The 22,979-nt window shown below is 44.2% G+C and overlaps 1 protein-coding gene across 4 annotated transcripts; it reads right to left on the reverse strand.

Annotated features, from left to right (window-relative positions):
- Positions 1-315: 315 nt before the first annotated feature.
- On the reverse strand, positions 316-21,511 carry SLC25A38 (solute carrier family 25 member 38). Of its 4 annotated transcripts, none has more exons than XM_020987388.2 (8): positions 21,117-21,511; positions 20,353-20,560; positions 12,924-13,045; positions 10,947-11,031; positions 10,239-10,418; positions 9,410-9,578; positions 2,894-3,060; positions 316-2,294 (listed from the first exon to the last, which is right to left on the reverse strand). In XM_020987388.2, the coding sequence occupies exons 2-8, from the start codon at positions 20,419-20,421 to the stop codon at positions 2,172-2,174; spliced, it is 915 nt and encodes a 304-aa protein (XP_020843047.1). In that variant the 5' UTR covers positions 20,422-20,560; positions 21,117-21,511; the 3' UTR covers positions 316-2,171. The 4 variants fall into 4 exon arrangements, with proteins under 4 accessions (XP_020843047.1, XP_020843050.1, XP_020843049.1 ...); XM_020987391.2 differs by lacking the exon at positions 21,117-21,511 and adding an exon at positions 20,968-21,049; XM_020987390.2 differs by lacking the exon at positions 21,117-21,511 and adding an exon at positions 20,720-20,748.
- Positions 21,512-22,979: the final 1,468 nt, after the last annotated feature.

The raw sequence follows: 22,979 nt of genomic DNA on the forward strand, positions 1-22,979 counted from the left end.
GTTGATAAGTCAATTTCTTCTTTTTCTTCTTTAATGTGGTTAAGATTCTCAAAATCCGATGTTTTACTAAAAAACAATGCTGATGCTGAACCTTACTGATTATCTGCTCCTGTTGAGTCTCATTAAAGGAGAGATGAATCATTTCCAATTATAAAACTGATACATTTCATGAGCCAAGTCATTGGCTAATAAAATGAACTTTATTTCCCCTCACTAAGGTTTTGTGGAGAAGAGGAGAAACACAGAATGAGAGACCTAGCCACCTGCCCAGTGTTAGCTCTTTCCCACAGACTATAAACCCATAAAAGTTTCCAATTTCTCTCATTTCCATTATGTTTTATTTTGATGTAATGCCAGAAACATGAACAACATACGGAGTTAAGACTGTATTTAGTCAGTTACATTTTACCAGTTTTGAAATCACACACACTGGAGAAATATAAATTAGATTTCCAAGGTTTAGAATTAAAATCTCAGCTTTCTTCCTTTCTCAGGATGTAAAAATATCAAATACAGGGCTTGAAGAACTTCACCATAATCAGCCAGGTCAAATTAGCTTCAAAGCAAATTGTAGCATTCCTTCACAAAACAGTAAGTAACTACCGGATTACAAGAGGTACATTTAATGGAGGCCTAAAGAAAGTGCATTCAATAACTCTATAATCTCTCAGTGACTCAAAGGACGCATCACATTTGCCAAAATTAGAATCATGGTACATCCTATCCCTAACCACCTTAATCTGGCTTCACCCAAATTATTTCAAAAATGAAATGCCATTATAAGGGCAAATTACTTTTTTATTCAAAAACCCAAACCAAAATCTGCCTTGCCTTTCAGATTCCTGAAGAGCTGGGCCTACTCCTACTCTCCTAATGACACAGCACACAAAGGAACACAGGTATAGCAGCTTGTGTGAAATTAGGGGATATGACAAAATAATTCATCTGTGTCCTCAGGTGGAAAAAGACATTTTTCTCTACACCTCACCCCCCTCAATACTTATCCATCAGGGAAAGGTATTTTAACATGAAAAACAATAGAAAGTTATAAGTGATATAACCTCTGAATAAGTAAATTTGGTTGTCCGTGTCCCCTTTAATGCCCCAAGTTTGGGAAACCCCCTGAGTTAAGCCTTTAGGGAAATCTGCAAAAGCAGCTCTGAACCTTCCCTGGCAGTGGAGAAGGGGCCATTCAGTGAGCCTTTCCTAAGATGCTTCTAGGCCAACAATACTGAGTCTTTATACCTTCCCTCTTGAAAAGGGTCTTTGGGTCTATTTCTTTGGCAAATTCACAGTACAGAATACAAAAAGTTTTCCTAGTGTGAAAGGGAGTCAGAAGGCAGTTTTCACTACAAGTACTAGATGAGAAGGATGGCTGCCTTCCCAATGGAACTGTATCATTCTATGACAAGGGATAACACGAGCTAAGTAGTCTAAACAGCTTTCAATAATGTGAATGACAAAGTGCTTGATTTCATAAATCCCAACCTTAGCTGCTGAAAAACGTCAAAGCAGCTTGTTGAACTAGCTTGGAGCCTGGCAGAAATAACATGCTCTTTCTAAGCCAAAACAGAAGTGAATTGACTTGATGGGGAACAGCTAGGAAACCAAACCAATCCATCCTTCAGAACAAGTATGAGAACTCAATGAAAATAAGGGTTTCTTTTCTCCCTTACAGTTTGCCAAAAACCAAAATTGGCCACGGCAAGGGCCTTTTGTCTACTCATCAGACCCTCAATAAATTAACACTGCAATTCAAAGAAATTCTCAGCTCAGGACATGGGCCTGACTATACAATCACAGGTGCTTCTCCAGCTGACTTACACAAAAGCCCATCCTGATGCATATAGGTGGCTCAAGTAGAATTATTCTACAGAGACATTTTTTCTGGATACCACGTGCCTTGAACAGGTGGATTTGCATGGTATATAAAAACCTTCACCCATCCGCAACCCAAAGTCAGTTTACTGGCAAGATGGGCCCCATGGAATGCTTCAAATGGTCAAATACTTCCATTTCTTGTATACACTGACTGCAGAAAGTGAATCAATTCTGCCTGGACCTCTGGATTAGAAACCTCATCTTTGCCCAAAATGGACAGACAGCATCATCATTCAGTGGGGACAGGGTGGTGGAAACAGGATGATCCCATCCTTTCTCCTTCCATTCCTTCACGACTTCAGACCCATCTTAGCCATCATCCCTTCATAGACTGTCCATGCCATCGCTGCCATCAGAGTTCGTCTAAGGGCACGGGGAACACCACCATGGAAGAAGCCAACTAGCCCATAATCCTGCAAGAAGGAAGAATTCAGGTTAAGAGCAAAATTCTACAAGCAATATGACAGGATGCCACAGTGGAGAGAATACCAGATGAGAGCCTAGACGATGGATTCTCAGATACTTCCAGCCATGTGATGCTGGGCAAATCACTCAACCTGAGTCTCAGTTTCCTCATCTGTAAAATAAGGGGGTTGGGTTAGATAGGTCTAATCGAAGGTCTAACTGCTAAGGCCCCTTTTTGGACTAAGTCTATAATCCTTTAGTAGGAGAATGTGGGTGCCTATACTATACAGGGTGGCCCATACATGTTAGTGCTAAAACTTTTGGGACACCCATTACCTTGACATCTGAACAACACTCTGGATATTGACCATAAACTAGACCTGTGCAATGTCTCTTCACTAGAATGTATTCCTAGCTCTAAAAGCAATAATAGCTTTTCCCACCTTTGGAGAGCTTTAGTTTGCAAAGCACTTTTCTCTCATAACCCTGTAAGGCATGGGGTATAAGTATTCCTGTTCTCATTTTGATACGAGCAAATCAATTCTCCTCCAGATCAGAGACCAGATGCAGACACCCAGCAATGACCGATGAGCTAGCTCAGCCTTACTTTGAAAATGACTGTGACAGTTTGGTCAATCCTCCGAAATTTCTCCGGTGACAGCTGCATGTGTGTTTTGACAACATCTGCAGGTTGAGTTACCAACGATGCCAGAATGCCAGCAAAAGCCCCACAACTGAAGTTCACAAAGGGCACGAGGGCAGCGTCCAATTCATCTGAAATAGGACAAAAGCAAAATTCACTGGAAAAGATCCCACCACCCAGGGGCAATACCAATCTTCCTCTTCCTACCACTTCTTTACATGAACTACCAAACTATGGATTCAAAGTCAACCACACATCATGTGATTATGAAATAAAGCCAGAGGCAGATTAGAAACATTAACCATCCTCATAAAAACACTTTGCAGCCCATGTATTATTCCATTTGTCACTAACTGGTATGACCTTCCTTCCTTCCTTCTCTTCTTCCCTTCCCTCCCTCTGTCCACATAGGGAATCCTTACCTGCTGGTGCTCAACCCAAAGGAATGTAAATTTTGAACACTGAAACCTCAGAAGATATTTTGAGGCTTACTAGCTAGATTTCTTTCTTGAGGACCATGCCTTAGACCCAAGTCACTCTGGCTCTCACTGACTGGCCAACAATAGCTCCCAGCCAGAGCCTTACATGGTCATTGTTGGTTGGTTTAATGAGTGTAAATAGCAACTGTTTTGGTGTTGGCCAAAAATCCTGAGGGTCTTCTGAGCCTCCCAGATTTTTTTTTTTCGACTAGGTAAAAGAGGCCATTCTTTGCTCATTTCTTACCTTCCCTTAATCACTAAATGGGCTTTGCCTCAGTCAAACTGAGACCAGTTAAAGACCTTAGCTTAAAAAGGTCAAGGTCTCCCACAACATGTGGGGCCACCTCCAGTCATCCTGATCTGTATCTTGCCACTGGACCCAGATGGCTCTGGAGGAGAAAGTGAGGTTGGCGACTTTGCATAAATCTCACTCACTTAAATCCAATTCACTTGCAAGCCATGGAATCACTTTCTGGATGTCATGGTCCTCTTCAAGAACCAAAAGCAAAGGACAAACAACAACTGGTATGAGCTAGGTCAATTGCACCTAGGGGTTTTGTTTGTTTGACTTCAGTCTCCTATCACAGGGAAAGGAAGTATATTCTGTACAATCCTAGCACAGAATCCTGTCTTTGGGACAGCTATGTGGTGAAGTGGATAGAGCACCAGCCCTGGAGTCAGGAGGACCTGAGTTCAAATCTGGCCTCAGACACTTGACACTTAACTAGCTATGTGACCATGGGCAAGTCACGTAACCCCACTGGCTAGCCAAAAACAAAAAAATAGAATCCTGACTTCCTCTTTAGGAGCTGTCACTCCTGCCCCCAACAATAGCATGTGTCACAATTTGCTGCCCAACTAATTATAGCCCAAAGCTATAGCTTGGTCCACGTTATTGGCCAAAGAAGAATTTTTGATTAGAAACTCAACTAGATATTCCATTCCCAAGATGGTGGATTTTACTGGTCACATAAAATTTGCCTATTCCCTGAATGCCTTAGAAAATCAAGCCAATGTTTGTTTCTAAAGGAACCTGCCAAATGTGCATCTCTTTATGTCAGTGAGAGAACTTGAAAGTCCAGTGGGTTTAGGCAGCATTAATAAGTTTAGTATACACCATGTCTGAATGTTCATGTTGATTTCCTTCTTTAAGGTTCTGAAACCAAAAACTCTTCAAGGACTTTGGAAGATCTCTCCACAAAGTGGTTTCTTTTTTGTCTTGATTTTCACTCACAATATTTTGAGACTAGCTATTAATGAACCATCAGTTTTCAAATATTCATGGTACAGTGGCTGTAGTATTAGCTCTGGCATCAGAGGACCTGGGTTCAAATTCTACTTCTGACATATGTAGTGTGGTCTCTGGCAAGTCATAACTTCCCTGGCCTCAGTTTCCTCATTTGTAAATTGAGGGATTTGACCGGAAGTTCTCTGAAGCCTCTGATCCCGTAAGAACTAAAGGTGGAGAACAGACATATTCTCTACCATTAACTTTCATACAAATTTCTCCACCAGTCCTTCAAAGTAAATTTAATGCTGATACAGTTTCTTTGGAATGCATAAAGCTATCATAGTGAGCTTCACCCACCTCCTGCTTTTACACAGCTGCAGAACATGAGGCATTTCCACTTACTTTCTAATCTGAAGTTCTAGATGAGCAACACAGAAAGTTCAGTTCACAGAACAACTAATAAGTGCCTACCATGTTCTGGCCACTGTGCCAAGCACCAAGAGTACAGACAAAAACACAAAAAGTCCCTGACCTCAAGACCTTGTATTCTACTAGAAGGATGGAACACATACACACATAAACATGACACAAAGGAGAGAGGTGAAGGGTGGCACCTGGCAATGAGGAGGATGGAGAAAGAGAACTGGGCCAGAGAAAATGTCAAGGAGGAAGAGAAACCCCTGAGGTGAACCTGAGGATGTGTTTGCTAGAATGAAGAATCTGAATTTTTGCCTCAGAGTCAAAGTGAAACAAATGAAGGATTTTTGAACAATGGGGATGACATGACAAACCTCAACTTTCCTCAAGTTGACCAAAAAAGTTACTAGGTGGGAATTCACTAGAGATAATAAAACTATAATTTTTTCTAGACACTGCTAACCCTGGCTCAAAGAATACATTATACAGAAAGGCTCTTAAAAACCATTCTCAGATTTTAGATTCACTCTGACATAGAGGAATAGGGAGGTCCCCTGAGACAAAGATATCTTTCCTAATGTCAGCTGAGTCTCAGTTTACTCATCTTGTAGAATGAAGAGGCAGAAAGGCAACATGGCATGCTGCATAAAATGACGGATTCAAATCCAGAGGACGTTAGTTTGAATCCCACCAATGCTCAAACTTCACTAAGACTTTTGGGACACCCTAAAGAGGGAGCTTCATGTGAAAAATCTCTGGAGGTTTTAGTGGACATCACAAACTTTTTAGATGACTCAGTGGATAGAGTGCCTGGCCTGGAGTCAGAAGACTCCTCTTAATGAGTTCAAATTCAACCTTACGCATTAACTTTGTTCACCCTGTTTGCCTCAGTTTCCTCATCTGTAAAATGAGCTGGAGAAGGAAATGGCAAACCACTCCAGTATCTCTGCCAAGAAAACCCCAAATGGGGTGACAAAAGAGTCAGACATGACTGGAAATAACAGAACTTGAACAAACTCCTTTGAGCTAGCAATGTGTTCAACAGTCAAGGAAGCTAACACAAGGCACTAAGAGAGACAGAGCTGCCAGGGATAATCTGAGATTCCAATTGAACTTCTCGTGGTCAGGTTGCTCTGGAGTATTACGGTCAGTTCTGGGAGACATGTTCCAGAAAGGAAATTAATAAACTGGAGTGTCCAGGACAGCAATGAGGATGGTGAAGAGTGTCAAGTTGAGGCCTTGGGATATTGGGATGAGGAATGGTTGGGGAGACAAACGGGCACGGAGAAGGCACATCTGAAAAGCTGTCATGGGGTCAGGGGATTCCTATGTTTAGGGTTGGCCCTTGGGGGCAGAATTAGGAGCAAAGGGTGAAATTGCAAAAAGGGAATTTGAGACTTCACAGAAGGTAAACTATCCCAACAATTAGAGATATCTGAATGGGCTGGCTCAGGGAGATCTTCCAGCAAACTCTAGATGACCAAGTAATGATCGTGCTGTAGGCAGAATTCTTTTTAAGGTACAAGTTCAACCACATGGCAGAAGAGGTTCCTTCCAACTCTGAAATTCTATGATTCCTCAATGTCTGACCTTACCCACCACCCTCCAGGGAAGTACATACCTGCAGCCCAAACATAAGTCATACTATCTCCAATAATGCCCTAGCTGAAAGTACTTGGCTCTCTTTTCAAATTATCTAATATTTACTTTTCTTTACCCCTTTTTTCTTTTATATCATCACATCAAAGTCATCTTATATCCACACGCTCTGTCTATGTATATACCACTTCTACCTGTCTTAATAAAGATACAGTTCTCAAGAGTTACAAGTATCATCTTACCCTGTAGGGATGTAAACAATTTAACCTTATTGAATAACATGATTTTTTTTTCTTTCCTGTTACTTTTTATGCTTCTCTTGAGTCTTGTATTTGAAGACTGAATTTTCTCTTCAGCTCTGGTCCTTTCATCAGGAAAGTTTGAAAGTCCCCTAATTTCACTGAATGTCCATCTTTTCTCCTGAAAGATTGTGTTTAATTTTGCTGGGTAGTTGATTCTTGGTTGTAATGCTAACCCCTCTGACTTCCCGAATATCATATTCCAGGATCTCCAATCCTTTAACGTGGAAGCTAAATACCATGTAATCCTGACTGTGACTCCTTGACATTGAATTGTTTCTTTCTGCTTCTTGTAGTATTTTCTCCTTCACCTGATAATTCTGGAATTTGACTACAACAGCCTTTAGAGTTTCCATTTTGGGATGTTTCAGGAGGTGATCAGTTGATTCAATGACTATTTTATCCTCTGGATCTGGAACATCAGGGCAATATTCCTAGATAATATCTTGAAAGATGCTGTCCATGCGCTCTTCTTTTTAAGGCATGGCTTTCAGGTAATCCAATAATTCTTAAACTATCTCTCCTGGACCTATTTTCCAGGTCAGCTGCTTTTCCCATAAGATATTTTACATTTTCTTTTATTTTGATTTTGTTTGACTGATTCTTGATATCATAAAATCATCAGCTTCCACTTGCCCAACTCTAATTTTTAATGAATTCTTTTCTTCAGCTATCTTTTGTACCTCCTTTCCCATTTGGCCAATTCTACTTTTTAAAGAACTGTTTTCTTCAGTCAATTTTTGTCTTTCCTTTTCCAAGTTGCTGATTCTCTCTTGTATATCTTTCATTTCTTTACCCAATTTTTCTACCTCTCTTACTAGACTCTTAAAATCCTTTCTGAGCTCTTCCAAGAAAGTTCTTTGGGCTTGAGACCAGCTCATCTTCCCCTTTGCAGGTTGGCGTGTAGGCATTCTGACAATGCTGTCCTCTTCTGAGTTTGTGTTTTGATCTTCCTATCACCACAGTAGCTTTCTATGGTCAGGGCTGTTTTGTTTCTTGCTCATTTTTTTGGCCTATTTCCTGGCTTTTACTGTTGGGCTTTCCTGCCAAAGCACAGGGGGCACTGTCCCAAAGCATCTTGTGCTGGGGGACAGGGACCTGGTCACTGGCTTTATACACTAGGGCCTCAGGTGCATGTGGTTTGCTTGCCACACTGGATTGTTGCCTGGGTTCTGGAGCTGGCAATTTGCCTTCTGTGCTGGGTGGAGGCCTCACAGCTGGCCTGCTATGCCACTGGCCTACTGACCCAGGAACAAGAGGCCTTAGCTGCTGATCTGTGCTGTGGCTCCCAGACACTGGCTATGCCTGGCTGGGTTCCCCCTTTACCCAAGTGAGACAGACCATTCCTGAAATCCTTCTAAGTTATTTCAAGTTGGAAAATTGTTTTACTCCATCTTTTTGTGGGTTCTGTCTCTCCACAATCTGTTGGAAGTTTGACTGAATGTTGTTTATAAGGGAAACTGGGGAGAGCTCAAGCAACTTCCCAGCTTCTCTCCACCATCTTGGCTTTGCCACGGATATTTACTTTTCTACATAAATGCTGTACTTCCTTAGTAGAATGTAAGCTCCCTGAGGGGAGGAATTCTTTTTCCCTGTCTTTATATCTGCTGAGTTGCATGATTAACAAATGCTTATGAAATTGGCCCTGAAACTCAACCACACAAGTAGGTCTATCACATATACACAACTTTTATCTTCAAATTCAGCTTGATAGAGGCTAACATTCAAATCTGACCTGTCCCTGGTGAGGGGGTCCCCTCAATGGTGTTTCAATTTAAAGTCATTTTTCTATAATCATTGGTGCTTTAAATACACAACAGCCAGACAGACTCCTTGCAGCTTTCCCAATAGGCTTTTCCCCATCTTGGGTCTGAGGCCAAGCTAGATCAAAGTTCCCCCCTTCTCTCTCCTCCCCCATGCTGCCAGCACCATACTATTCTCATAGCTGGAAGTGCCCAGAAAAGACAGACAGTCCAAGCTGGACCTAGAAGAGGATGACCCTGGGTGAAGCACCTGGTAAGTGGTCATTAAATCTCTGCTTAAAGACTGCAAGGGTAACTCTCTCCTTAAGTGGCTCATTCCACTCAGTTCTGGCTCTGATTATTTGGATGCTTTCCCATACAATGAGGTTAACCTAACTCTGGTCCTCTGGGGCACCCACCCACCCCCCAGGCCTGCCCGTGGGGACAAGGGGAACCAGACTAGCCCCTCTACCAAACGTCAGTTCTCAGTCACTTTTAAAGTCATCTGTCATACACCTTTTCCAGACTAAACATCCCCAGCTGCATGAACCAAACTTCAGAGGAACATAAAAAAAAAGGCCAACCCAGGCCCCACAGCTTCCCCTCACCACCCAAGGGGCTCTCTAGGTGATAGTGAGAATGGAGCACCTGAAGCAATGCTAAACAAAAGTGGCCAAGATCCAGTAGGGTACTGAAATCGCCTGCAGCCTTACCTTTCATCACAACCTTTTTGGTCTGGTTGTAAAACATCAGGTAGATGCCAGAAAAGGGCGCGTCTCGGAGCAGCGTGGCCGTCAATCCCCTGAACAAGCCCCTGTGCCCTTCTGTCTGATAGATGTTCTTCAGGGCGCCGTGGATGCTCTCATAGCCGTACTGCCCACTCTACAAAGTACAGGGAAGACTAATGACTACCACAGGAAATCCTGTACTTTGAACTGAAAGGATGCTGGGTGACGCACACCCCAGGGTCTGGAGTCACACATGGCCCACTCTGCGTTCTGCATTAAGTGTGATCATCACAGACTGTGCCCCCAGCCCCTTCTCCCACCAAAATCCCCTTATATTTATTTTGAATATACTCATAGACTTGCCTGTTATCTCCCCAAAAAGGTCCACGAGGGCAGGGACAATTTCGTTTTTGTCTGTGTCCACAATACCCAGCACACAGTAGACATTGACTAATAAATGCCTGATGATGGACAGGTCACAGATTTAGAGCTGGAAAGGACTGTAAGGGTCATCTAGTCAACCCCCTCATTTTACAAATAAGGAAATGGAGGCCCACTGAGGGACAGTGACTTGCCCAAGGTCACCTGGGCCGTAAGTAGCAAAGCCTGGATTCTAACCCAGATCCTTGGTTTCCAAATTCAGCCCTCTTTTCATGGCATCCCAATCGTATCATCCTGTGTAAAGTTACAAACCTGCCTGAGGTTCAGAGAGGGTTTGCCTTGCCTAGTGCATGTTCCCAGGGCCTTTCCTCAATAATCCTAATGCCACAGCGACAGTCACTTGCAGTATTCAGCTCCAAAGCCCAAGACTCACCTCATACCTCGCCTTGACCACAGTGATGGGTAACAAGCAGACCCCTGCAACAGCTCGGGAGCCAATACCCAGCATGACAGACTGAAGGGCTGTAGGGGGCTGCCCCACGAGAAAGTACTGCTTCATGTAGTAGAGAGTCCCAAAGTAGATCCCAACTCCAGGGACACATCTTGCAATGGACTGTACAGAAGTGAGTGAGAGCAAAACAAGAGCTAGGTTGGACCCTGCCTCAGCCTCAGCCCCGGCCTACAGCACCAATAGATATTATGCGTATTTATGTGAATTTTAACACACCCAAAGCACCTTTTGGAGAGGCAGAGTGGAGAGAACTGGCCTTGAAGGCAGGACGATCAGGGGATCCCTGGACAGGTCAAAGACCTCCATGTGCCCTGAAGTTCCAGAAAGGTGCCCATTTGAATTAGCAGAGTACAAATACTCTCAGACACTTCCCAATACCCAGGATACCATGGCCCTTGGCCTGCTCCAACCCCGCAGCACCAACATTTATTAACTAAGTGAAGGGTCAGTTTTTCAGTCATCCATTCAGCAGAGAAGGTAGTGAGAAAATGGGAAAGCGCAAGAAGAAAACCCTAACTGCGCTCTCGCCCCACCCCCGACCTCTAGTTCACATGTATATTCAAATAGTTCAGTGGAAATGTCTAATCATCAAAAACTGGTGCTCAAGATCCAAGACAAGCGGAATCTTACTGGAGACATTCCTTTCCAAAGTCCCAGCAGACTCTCTGTGCGAACCACCTTGTATAACAAAGATACCATTCCAATGCGTTTAGACCTGAAAGAACAGACAAAAAGACAGAAAATAAGAGTCACCATTTAGACAGCATCTCCACAAAAACAAAGAAAACAAAAAAATATGCTTTTCTGAGACACCATGGTATAAAACAATTATGTTTACATAACCCGTGACATTTGCAGTTTCATATAATTCGACCCTTAGTATACATGTTTACACAACTATATGGAAACATATGCATGTATGGAGTCACACACTGTCTTGTGCTGCTCTCTACTATCTCAGTGCAGAGGTTTTGTCTACTTAACTATACAGCAAACTGCTTAAGGGTTAGGACCAGCATTAGGTACTCCTTAAGGACTTATTCACTGACAACCACTTCCCACCTGACTTAGTGTCACTAATTATATGAAAGTCTCTTGACAATGAATTCTTTGGCAAAAATATGAAATGTCATCCGAAGGTACAGCAATCTAACTCGATGAATGCCCCACATAAAGGAATGCAGAGCTGGTGTGAGAGGCTGAACTCCAAGGAACCAGCATTGGGAAAAGAAGAGGGGGCAAGGGGCTGAGTCTGGGCTGGACTCTGAAACAGGAAGCATGGCCCCATCATCAATCAGATCATGACAACGTGAAACAAGAACACCAGCATCAAGATATGATGAGACAGAGGCAGCTATTTTCTGTTATAAACGTGGATTAGATGGACTTAGGGTTAGGGTAAAGGAAGTCAATGTCCAAATGGGGGTAGGCAGCACTAATATGCTAAGACATGAAGCAAGATTACAGAATTTTGCTGACAAGCTTTAGTGTTCAATCAACCCCAAAACATTTATTAAGTGCTTTGTGCCAGATTTAAAAAAAAAACTATTTGAATGTGAGATATCTCAGCTGGTAAAAAAACTGGAAAATAAAGCAAAGCAACAAGTTTCAAAGAAGTTTTTGTTTTTGTTGGGAAATGGGGGTTAAGTGACTTGCCCAGGTCACACAGATAGTAAGTGTCATGTGTATGAGGCCACATTTGAACTCAGGTCTGCCTGAATCCAGGGCCAGTGCTCTACCCACTGAGCCACCTAACTGCCCCCCTCACAGAAATTAAAATGTTCCTAAAGAGAGCTAATGACTGAGCAAAAAAAATCATCTTGATATAAAAGAATTATAAATAGAAACTCCAAAAGAAATAGCTACATTGAAACAGTGGCTCAAGGGTATCAAAGCCCATCTTACTTCCTGGTCAACAAAGAGAGCCCCAGAAAAGGTACTGCTTTGAGTAAAATCAGGCCTAGGATGGAGGGGGACCCCAGTTAAGACAAGACAGAGAGAAGTTAACCCAGAGACAGTACCTTTCCTCCCTAAAACCTTAGATATATAGGGTAAGGAGACTTGAGGATTTGTTACAGGGACAGAGGAAGGTGGGCAGCAAAGGGACTGGCTGCCCTTGGAAGAGGTGGGGCTGGTACACAGTTGAAAGGACATGATGGGGCTAGGAATGGAGAAGTGACAGCAGAAGGAAGAAGATGTGCGCCTGGGGGTGGCGGGAGAGGTTAGAGATGTAGGCGAAGGCAGGCAATATGCAGAGGGTCACGGATGGAGAGAAGACAGACCTGCAGGAGGGTGCACGGAGCAGGGTAAAGCCTTACTCCAGCACTGTGGTGGCAATCTGTGCATGTGTTCCTTCTTCTCTTCTCATTTGGAGGGGGTTTTCTTTTAGGTTTTTTGGTTTTTTGGAAGGCTGCTGGGAATAGGGTGGAGGAGTAGGAGCAGAGAGCCAGCACAGTACTGTAAGATCAAGTTAACACAGTTGTTTTTTCGGGAATGCAGATTTCTTTCAGAATTCCTTCCACAGAGTTGAATTTATTTAATACAAATTTACATCAAGTAAGATCTGTCTATAATTAGCAGTGATGGCAATTAGTAGGGAGCACCTACCCATGGTGTGCTGGTTGGAGAGTCTGCAGTCGGGTTTTAAGCAGATCCAAAGGTTGAAAAAGAAGAGCAGAACAGGTCCCACTGATGGAACCACACAGAAAGGCCTTTATGGCAGGATGCAACTGAAAGACAATTGAACATCATAATGCAAATGAAGAACAAAAAATCATCAGATGAATTCATAGGAACTCAACCCCTTCTTTCCTCAAAAACTAATACTATTGAATCTTCCTTTCAAAATATTATTATCGATGTCATTTCAAGAACTTAAACAGAAATGAAAGATCAAAACTCTACTTACCTGATTACCAGTTTACTATTTTCTATCACCAAAATAAATAAATAAATAAAAATAAATCCTTAAGATCCTCCCCCAAAGCCCAAGATCTCATTCTTATACTATGCTCCACAATCACTTGTTTCATGCTTTTTTTTTTTTGGTGAGGCGATTGGGGTTATGTGACTTGCCCAGGGTCACCCAGCTACTAAGTGTCAAGTGTCTGAGGCTGGATTTGAACTCAGGTCCCCCTGACTCCAAGGACAAAGCTCTATCCACTGTAGCTGGCACCTACAATCACTTTTTGAAACCATCATTTTAAAATCTAAAAATCTAACATCTTAGTTTAAATAATACATCCTTTCTTCTTTATTTCTCAATTTACTAATAAAAAACAAAACAAAAACAAAATGCCTTTTCCTCCCATCACAATTTCTAAATTGATCAGTCATCCCCTATAGACCAAAAGTCTCTATGAATTTACTACTTCCAACAGCGCCAGAAGCTACAGACATCACCAAGTCAACCCTCCTTGAAAGGATACTTTTTGATCCAGTCTGATAAAGGGGGCAACAAAACATATCTTATTGTTTCTGTCAGCTATTGGCTCTGACACTATGGGTTAGGAAGCCTCATGCAGGGACAAATCAGGTTACACATAATTTAGCTTGAGCCAGCCAGTGATAACTAGTGGATGAGACCTTTGCAGTCATGCTCACAAGATGGCAAATAAAAGCCACGTTTTGAACCCCTGTAGAAAGGAACCTAGCTTCAGCAGTCAAGGACCTGTGATATCACTGGGGCAGACTGTAAACTGCACGTAACTTCATAGGTTCAGAAAAATTAAGTGACTTGCCCATCATCACACAACTAATAATAATCAAAGTGAGGATTTGAACACAGGCCTTTCTATCTTGAAAGCCAGCTAGTCTTTATATACTGGCTTTAAGGTAGGCAAAGTGCTCCACGTTTAGCTTCACAACAACCCTGGGAGGTAGCCACTCTTTTATTCCCATTAAAGCAGAGGGTTAGTGACTTGCCCAGGGTCACACAACTAGAGACAGGATTTGAACTCTATCCTTCCTAGTTCCAGGTCCAGACACCAAGCTATGCCCTGCTTTTCTTAACATTTGGATAGCTCTTTATTGTTGGTAAAGTGCTTTCCATAAAGACATATGAATCTCATGATAGCCCTGTAGGTACCATAGGCATCACTACTTCTATCTCTAAATGAAGTAACTGAAAGATGCTCAATAGGACTGAATGGCCCATGGTTACATAGGTCTACACAATTCCTATGTGAATGATCCATTTGTTTAGATCCTTCTTAAACTGTGGGTTTAAGAAGTGGAAAAAGTTTAAGAAGGCCTGACTTACAGGCAAATGCGGCATCAGATTCTTGGAAACCACCACTTTAAGGGGAGTGACCTAGTCACTCCAACAGGTCCTTGGGTGTTGTCTCAACACCTTCAAGCAGATCCCTAGAAGGCAGAAGACACGAGACGTGCTTGGTAAATTAAGGAGCTGGGGGAGCTAGGTGGAGAAGCAGACAGAGTGTTGGACCTGGAGTCAGGAAGACTCACCTTCCTAAGTTCAAATCTGGCCTCAAGACACTTATTAGCTGTGTGACCCTGGGGGAGTCACTTAACCACTCCAGTATCTCTAGTGTCTCTGCCAAGAAAACTCCAAATGGGTCATAAAGAATCAGACATGACTGAACAACAACAACAAAATTAATGAGTATTAAGTTTTTGATATGAGGTGAGACTAAAAAATACATTTAAAAACCATATTAGGACTCCAAACGAAAGCTGTCCCCTCTTAAACAATATACTTGGGAGACCACACATTAGAGTTATCTATGATACAACCAAGACTGCCACTGGTCAAAAGTTCTGGTAATTTCTTTAGAATGGCCTTTACAATCTCAGGCCCACTTTTTTCTGTTTACTCAACAGCAGACCTTTGGCTTTGTAAGGATGTGGATTGGATATACTTTTTTAAAAGAACCAAAAAGCCTCCAGAATGAAGCCTGAATAAAATGGTCAAATCAGGTAATAATCTTTTGAGATTACTATACAGATGAATTTATAAAAAGCCATTCTGGTTCAGCGATAGGAACCCTGCCTTTGAAGTCAGAGGACCTGGATCTGCTACGTGTGGAACCTGCAACGAGTCACTTAGCCTCTGAGGGACTCAGGCTAAATTTCTTTCTCTATAAAGTGAGGGGATGAGAATTGGTGATGAAGTGGATGGAGTGCCACACCTGGAGTCAGGAAGATCCAAGCTCAAATCCACCCTCAGACACTAGTTGTGTGGCCCTGGGCAAGTCACTTAACCCTGTCTGCCTCAATTTCCTCATCTGTCAAATGAGCTAGAGAAGGAAAGGACAAACCACTTTCTTTGCCAAGAAAACCCCAAAAGAGGTCACTAAGAGTCAGATACAACAGAAAACAACTAAACAACAACAAACTGAGAATCCAGAGCAGCCCCACTCCTCTCCCTTTTTGGCTCTTTTTTAAAAAAAATTTTAAATTTTATTTTAGGCAATTGGGGTTAAGTGACTTGCCCAGGGTCACACAGCCAGTAAGTGTTAAGTGTTTGGTCTGAGGTCACATTTGAACTCAGGTCCTCCTGACTTCAGGGCCGGTGCTCTATCCACTGTGCCACTTAGCTGCCTCCTTGGCTCTTTTTTAAGGCTCAGCTCTAGGCCCACCTCCTCTGTGAAGACCCCCCCCCCACATATTTCTACATTGCTTTAAAGTTTTGCAGAGTTTACAAATATTATCCCATTTTATCCTCATAACAGTAGTGAAAGTATGTGGAAACTGAGGTACAAGTTAAGTGACTGATTTGCCCAGGATCATACCGCTAGCAAATGCCTGAAGCCACATTTGAATCCAGATCTTCCTGACTTTAGGTCTCTGGTTCTATCCATTAAGTCACTTCCCAACACCCCCCTCCCCCAAGGTTGGTTACCATTTGTTAATCACCTACAGTGTGCAAGGCACCATACTAGAGGTTCTTAACCTGGGGTCCAGGCATATATTTCAGGGGATGTGTAAACTTGGATGGAAAATGAAAATGTCATCTTTCTTCCCCAATAAACTCCAACTGAAACATGCTTTCTTTCCTTCAGTTATTTAAAAACATGATTCTGAGAAAGGGACCACAGGTAGCTTAGGTGGTAGCTAGTCCAGTTGTTGGGAAAAACCAGTTTAAATGTGGCCTCAGACACTAGCTGTCAAGCCACTTAACCCCAGTCTGCCTCAGTTTCCCATCTGTACAATGGAAGTAATAATAATCACTACCTCCCAAGGTGGTTGTGAGACTCCAGTGAGATACTATCTGAAAAACTACTTAGCCCAGTGCCCAGCACATGATGTTTCTGCAGTGCCTGATTCTTCACGATCCCATTTGTGGTTCTCTTGGCAAACATACTGGAGCATCTGCCATTTCCATCTCCAGCTCATTTGGCAGATGAAGAAACTGACGCAAACGGTGACTTGCCTAGGGTCACACAGCCAGTAAGTGTTTGAGGCTGGATTTGAACTCAGATGGGAGATCTTCCTGACTTCAAGACCAGCTCCATGCACCATGGCGCCACCTAGCGGCCAAGGTGTTAGTAACAGCAGTAAAGCGCTACAGCAAAGCCCTTGGTCAATACAGCCTCTCCTCCACGCGCCCCCACCCCCCCACCCCGGCCGAGGACCTGACGCCTCCCCACCCCCAACCCCCTCCCCATCGAGGACCCAGCACACAGCAGGTGTTTAACAAAGGACAGCGGGATCCAGGAGGCCTCAGTCTCCTCCTCCACCCAATGGGCTCAAGGGCCCATGGCTGGGGGCCCTCCAGGCCCCTCCTTGCTGGGCAGCAGGACCCTGGAGGGTGGGTGGGGTTCTTTCCTCCACACTCTCCCCCCCCCCCCCCCCCCGCTCCTCTGAGGGGAGGGGCAGCCGGCCCAGGTCCCAGGCGCTCACAGACCCACCCCCACCAAGAACTCGAAGAAAACCATCCTCAGCCTTGAGGAAGCCACAGGCTCTGCGCAGACTCCGTCTCCGCCAATCCCAAGAAGGCCGGAGAAGTTCAGCCAATCAGAAGGCAGGCACGAGCAAAGGGGTGTGACCCTGCCCCAGCAGGAGGGGCCAGAAGAAGAGCACGGAGATGGGGGGGAGTGCGAGAGGCCAGGCCAGTGGGGTAGGGGTAAGGGGGGGGCCAGCATTGCGGTCGAGCAGAGACGCCTGGGCTCTAGCCCTCCCACGTGTAAGGCCAGCATGGCCTACTGGAAAGACTGGGCAATGACTCTGAAAGCAGGAGTCCATGTTCATGTCTGACATCATTAAAGCTACTGACATGTTCTTGACAGCTACTGTGTGCTAAGTACTTCACAAACTCACAACCACCCTGCCAGATGGGTGCTATTATCCCCGTTGTAAAACTGAGGCAAACGAGGTTAGAGGACGTGCCCAAGGTCACAAAGATTTACAGAACTCTTTAAAAATCTCATTTGATTCTCACAACAATCCTGGGAGACAGGTGCTATTGTCAACCCCATTTTACAGATGAGGAAAGACTTGCCCAGGATCACATAGATTTATATATTTATATAAAAATACAGGCATACCTTGGAGAGATTGCAGATTCGGTTCCAGACCACGGAAACAAAGGGAATGTGGCAATAAATCGAGTCACACAAATTGTTTGGTGTATATAAAAGTTATGTTTACACTATATTATAGTCTGTTAAGTACAAAAAAGTACTGTGTATAAAAAAACAATGTACGTAACTTTATCACAAAATACTTTGTCGCTAAAACCATGCAAACCATCACCTGAACCTTCAATGAGTTGTCATCTTTTCGCTGGTGGAGGGCCTGGCCTCAGTGTTGAAGGCTGCTCACTGATCAGGGGGGTGGCTGCTGGAGGCCATGGTGGCTGTGGCAGTTTCTTCAACTAAGACAAGGAAGTTTGTCCCACAGACTGACTCTTCCTTTCACTTGAACACTTAGAGGCCATTGCAGGGTTATTAATAGGCCTAATTTCAAGATTGTTCAGTCTTAGGGAATAGGGAAGCCTCAGCAGAAAATTCAGAACACACCCAACATTTATAGGCTTGAGGGGTCACAAAGCAATTACAATTGTATCATCAAAGATCACTGATCACACATCACCATAACAAATACAACACTAATGAAAAAGTTTAATATTCCAAAATGTGACACAGAGACACAACATGTGCATATGCTGTTGGAAAAATGGTGCTGACAGACTTACTGGGTGTAAAGCTGCCACAAACCTTCAATCTGTAAAATTCCGAAATACCTCTGAAGTGCCACAATGTAAAGTGCAATAAAACAAGGTATGCCTGTACTCATGTGATTTTCACAACAACCCTGCAAGGTAGGTACTATTATCCCCATTTTACAGAAGAGGAACCTGAGGCAGACAGTGATTAAGTGACTTCCCCAGGGTCACATAGCTAGTAACTATAATAGGCAGCATTTATAGAGCTCTTTAAAAAGATCTCATTTGATTCTTACAACAATCCTGGCAGGGCACCCTGGGTGCTACTGTTATCATCATCATTCTCTTTTTACAAAGAAGAAAACTGAGGCAAATAGAGGTTAAGTAACTTGACAGGGTCACACAGATGGTAAGTATCTGAGGGTGGATTTGAACTCAGGTCTTCCTGACTCCAGGAATCACTGTGCCATCTAACAGACATGGAGACACACCAGAAGGCGTACTACCAAAAGTCAGATGACCTGTGTTAAAGTCCTTCCTCCGTCACTTCCTGCCAGCGTGAAACTGGACAAGTCAATTAATCTCGCCTCACATTCCTCATCTGTAAAATTAAGGGTGGTGGGCTTGGCCTGGATGAACTCTAAAGCCCTTCCCAGCTCTTTTAAAAAAAATCTATGATGCTTTCATCTGTAGGTGTGTGCACACAGGCAGATCCCTATAGTTGTAGAAGGAAGTACCTAGCCCAAACTCTCATCTCCCAGTGTCTCACCAGCGACTGCACAGATAGCAAACAGCTGAGCTGGAATGCCAATTTCAGTGGCCAGACTTCAAAGCTGGGGCTCTCTGTGCCCTACCAAGCAGGCCAAGCAGCTCACACAGGTGTCAAAAGACTACCCAGGGTCTGAAATTCCCCTTCAGCCTCTTTCTTGGTTTCTCTGATGCTGCTACAGCTGGGGCTCATTCCCCTCCATCTTTCCACCTTTTTTATTCCAAATCCTATGTTTTTGCCTCTCCACAAGAGAGAGGCTTAAGACAAAACAAAACACAAGACCTTTTTATTCTATGGTTTAACAGAGAGAGGCTTAAGACAAAACAAAACACAAGACCTTTTTATTCTATGGTTTAACAGGGGCTAAGGAAAAAGAGCTGAGGATGGAGTCAGGAAGACCTCAGGCTTCAGACACTTACAGTTCACTTTCACCTCTGTTTGCCTCAGTTTCTTCAACTGTAAAATAGGGACCATAGTAACACCTACCTCCCAAGGCTGTAGAGAGCTCAAATGAGATATTTGTAACACAAACAAAAAAACCACTTAGCACAGTGCCGGATACATTGAAGGCACTCTATAAATGCTTATTCCTTCCTCTCTCCTTTTAGAAATAATAATTACTAGTTCTGTTTCGAAGCAAGTTCTATAATGTTCCAGGCTCTCTGTTCCCTCCCTCCCCCACTCTATGCCAGGCAGCAAGTCCAAATGCAAAAAGCCTTGTCATACTCCACAGACCTCGGCAGCAAGTGCTTGAGCCCAGCCTATCCCCTCTGACCAGCATTAGCAAGGAGAGAAAAAAAGCTTTCATTTTACGCACGCAGGGCCAGGTCAGAGAACTGGACCAGGGTTGGGGGAGAGAGCTTACAAGCATTCGCCCACCATTGCACCAGTCTTGCAAATGACCCCAGTCTCTCTCCCAACGCAGCAACAAACAAGCCCAAGGCTTCAAGCTGGACAGATGGGAATCTACTCCTGCAGCTTGGGGTACCAGCCCCGCCCTGCTCCACCCACACGGAAGCAATGTCAACCAGGCCTGGACGACACTTAGCAGAGAAACGCTCTTCTCTCCCCAGGGGCTCCCGAGGCAGCTCACTCATTCACTTCTGAGCCCCCAGCCCCCTCCCCACCCCCATTATTACCATAAGAGTTTCCACTCTGTCTCCAACATCTTGAGTTTTGAGTAGCGGGGCCCGGGACTTTTGGATCATTGAAGAAGATGCGCTTGGGTCAGGCTGAGAAAGGCAGAGTCCAGAGGAGACCCACCGGGCTCCCCGGGAACTCACTCCCAGCTCCGTGGGACCCAGGAGGAGCGAGGCGGGCTGGGACCGGTATCCCAGGAGGAAGTCTCTGCAAGAAAGGGAAAGCAATTGATTAAGGACTAATTGGTCACCTTTTTCCTAAAATGCACCCCCTCCTTCCTCCAAGTCGTCAAATCCCTTCCTGATTTGGTTTATAAAGTTTATTTTCTCTCTCTCCCTCCCCCCCTTCTTTTTCTCCCGCATTTACTTATCTGTCCACAAGCAGTTCTCTAGTGGAATGTAAACACCCCAAGTGGCAGGGTCAAGTTAAGCTTTCGTCTTCGTAATCACAACATACAGAATAGTGCCTGGCACACAGCAGGCGCTTAATACATGCGTGCTGAATAGAACGGACTCTGCTATTTCTGCTCATACTATTTCCGAACCGGGTACCCGGTATCGCATTGAGTTAACCAGACTCAGGAGTCCAACTCCTGAGAGTCAGACACTTCCTACCTCTGGTGGCCCTGGGCCAGTCTCTGAAACTCTGCGAGCCTCAGTTTTCTCCTCTGCGATGTGGGGGCATTGCTGCTACCAGCACAACCCCAAGCGTCCAGGGTTGCCGGGGAGAGGGAGCACAGGCAATGTGAGTTGCGGATGTTTACCTTGGTTAGGGAGGGGAGGCTTCCTCCGACAGACAGGGAGGCTCTTTTCACGGGCTTCCCTGGCACTGCTGCTCCTCTCTCCCCATCTTCCAACCCTCTCGTCTTCCCCCGGGAGCTGCAGCTGAAACGCGGGGAGGTCCCAGACAACGCCCCCCGCTCCTACAAATCGCTTCTGTAGCCTCTGTCTTGCAAATCTTCCTCTCCCGGCAGTTAAACCACCCTCCTCGAGCCTCGCGTCGCAGGACCGGCCGGGGCCAGGGCGCCCTTGGAGCCCTTGGCCCTCTGCACCCTCCCTCTGCTCCCCAGCGCACACCCCTTTAAGCCCCCTAGGTTGCGCCCCCGAGCCCTGGGCCACGCAGCGGCGGATCAGACCCGCAACATTTTTTTTAAAGTGGGCGGAGAAAAGCGAGATCTGCTTCCGGGGTTAGCTTTAGTGACGGGGCTCCTGCTGCTGCTGCCGCAGCAGAACTGATGCTAATTAATCCTTGCCTACAGTGACACCTGGCGGGAATGTCTAGAACTGCAGTGGTGGTAATTAACCTCACCTTGCTTTGGGACACAATGTTTCATTTCCTATGTTGTAACTGTCTGTCTGGAAAAGACCTTCGAGGTCAAATAAAACAACCCTCTTAATTTTACAGTTGGGGAAACAGAAACCCAGACGATTAGCCACTTGCCTAAGGTAGCAAAGGGGTACAGTCGAGATTCAAACCCAGGGACCCTAAATTCACCTCTTTCCCCTACAACGTGCTCCTTCTGAGGCTGGAGTTCCTAACCTTTTCTGTGTCCCCTTTGGACTCCGCGAAGTCTGGTGAAGCCTATGGAGTAATGCTTTTGGAGTATTGAAATAAATTCCATAGGATTGCAAAGGTAAGAAATTATATTAACATACAAGCATCAGAATAGTAAAAGGCCAAGTTCATGGACCCCCCCAAATTTAAGAACCCCTAGTGAGCATTTAGGGTTTGTAATAATAATGAAACAACAACAGCTAACATTTATATAGCACCTACTATGTTCCAGGTGCTATGCTAAGAACTTTACAAATATTATCTCGTTTGTCCTTCAAAACAATTCTGGCAAATAGGAAAGAGAGTCTGTGATTATTCCCATTTTACAGATGAGAAAACTGAGGCTCTAAGGGGCTAAATAACTTGCCCAGGGTCCCACAGCTAGTTAGTTTCTCCGGCTGGATTTGAACTCAAGTCTTCCTGATTCCAGGCTGTGCTCTTTCTAGGGTTTCCAAGGGAATCTCTGAGATTGCTGGATATGAAACCAGGGGCCAATTTCAGATATTGACTCTTAACCTCCTTAACTCATTTTTTCTAAGTGGATATAAAAATGGGAAGACTGGATGGCGAGTCAGGCTATTTGGATTCAAGTCCCAACTCTGTCCGTAACTACCTATGTGATCTCCAGGGCATATCACTTGGCCTCTGTGAAAACATTAAAAAAAAAAACCAAACTCCTTTTTTCCTTTCTTTAGCAACCTTAAGAAATAATATTCTCCTCAGACACTTTGCAAATTCTTTGCCCAGGGTAATGAACAGTCAGCATTAATCTTTGCTCTTAAGTAGTTGAATAATATTCTTTCAATAAAAAATCTGGTTCATTTGAGCCCCAAGCCAGAAATCTTGGAAAACTGGAATCTCTCTCTTTTTCTGCATCCCCCTCCCTTCCCCCCCAACCTCTCATAGGTCCATCCTGTGGTCTCTAAGCCTTTTATTCTCAGTAGATCTTTTTTTTTCTTTTTGGGCTAGGCAGTTGGGGTTAAGTGACTTGCCCAGGGTCACACGGCTAGAAGTGTTATATGTCTGAGGCCGGATTTGAACCACCTAGCTGCCCCCTCTAAGCCTTTTATTC

This window comes from Phascolarctos cinereus, unplaced genomic scaffold (genome assembly GCF_003287225.1).
Source record: "Phascolarctos cinereus isolate Bilbo 61053 unplaced genomic scaffold, phaCin_HiC Scaffold_1;HRSCAF=81, whole genome shotgun sequence".
Taxonomy (NCBI): domain Eukaryota; kingdom Metazoa; phylum Chordata; class Mammalia; order Diprotodontia; family Phascolarctidae; genus Phascolarctos; species Phascolarctos cinereus.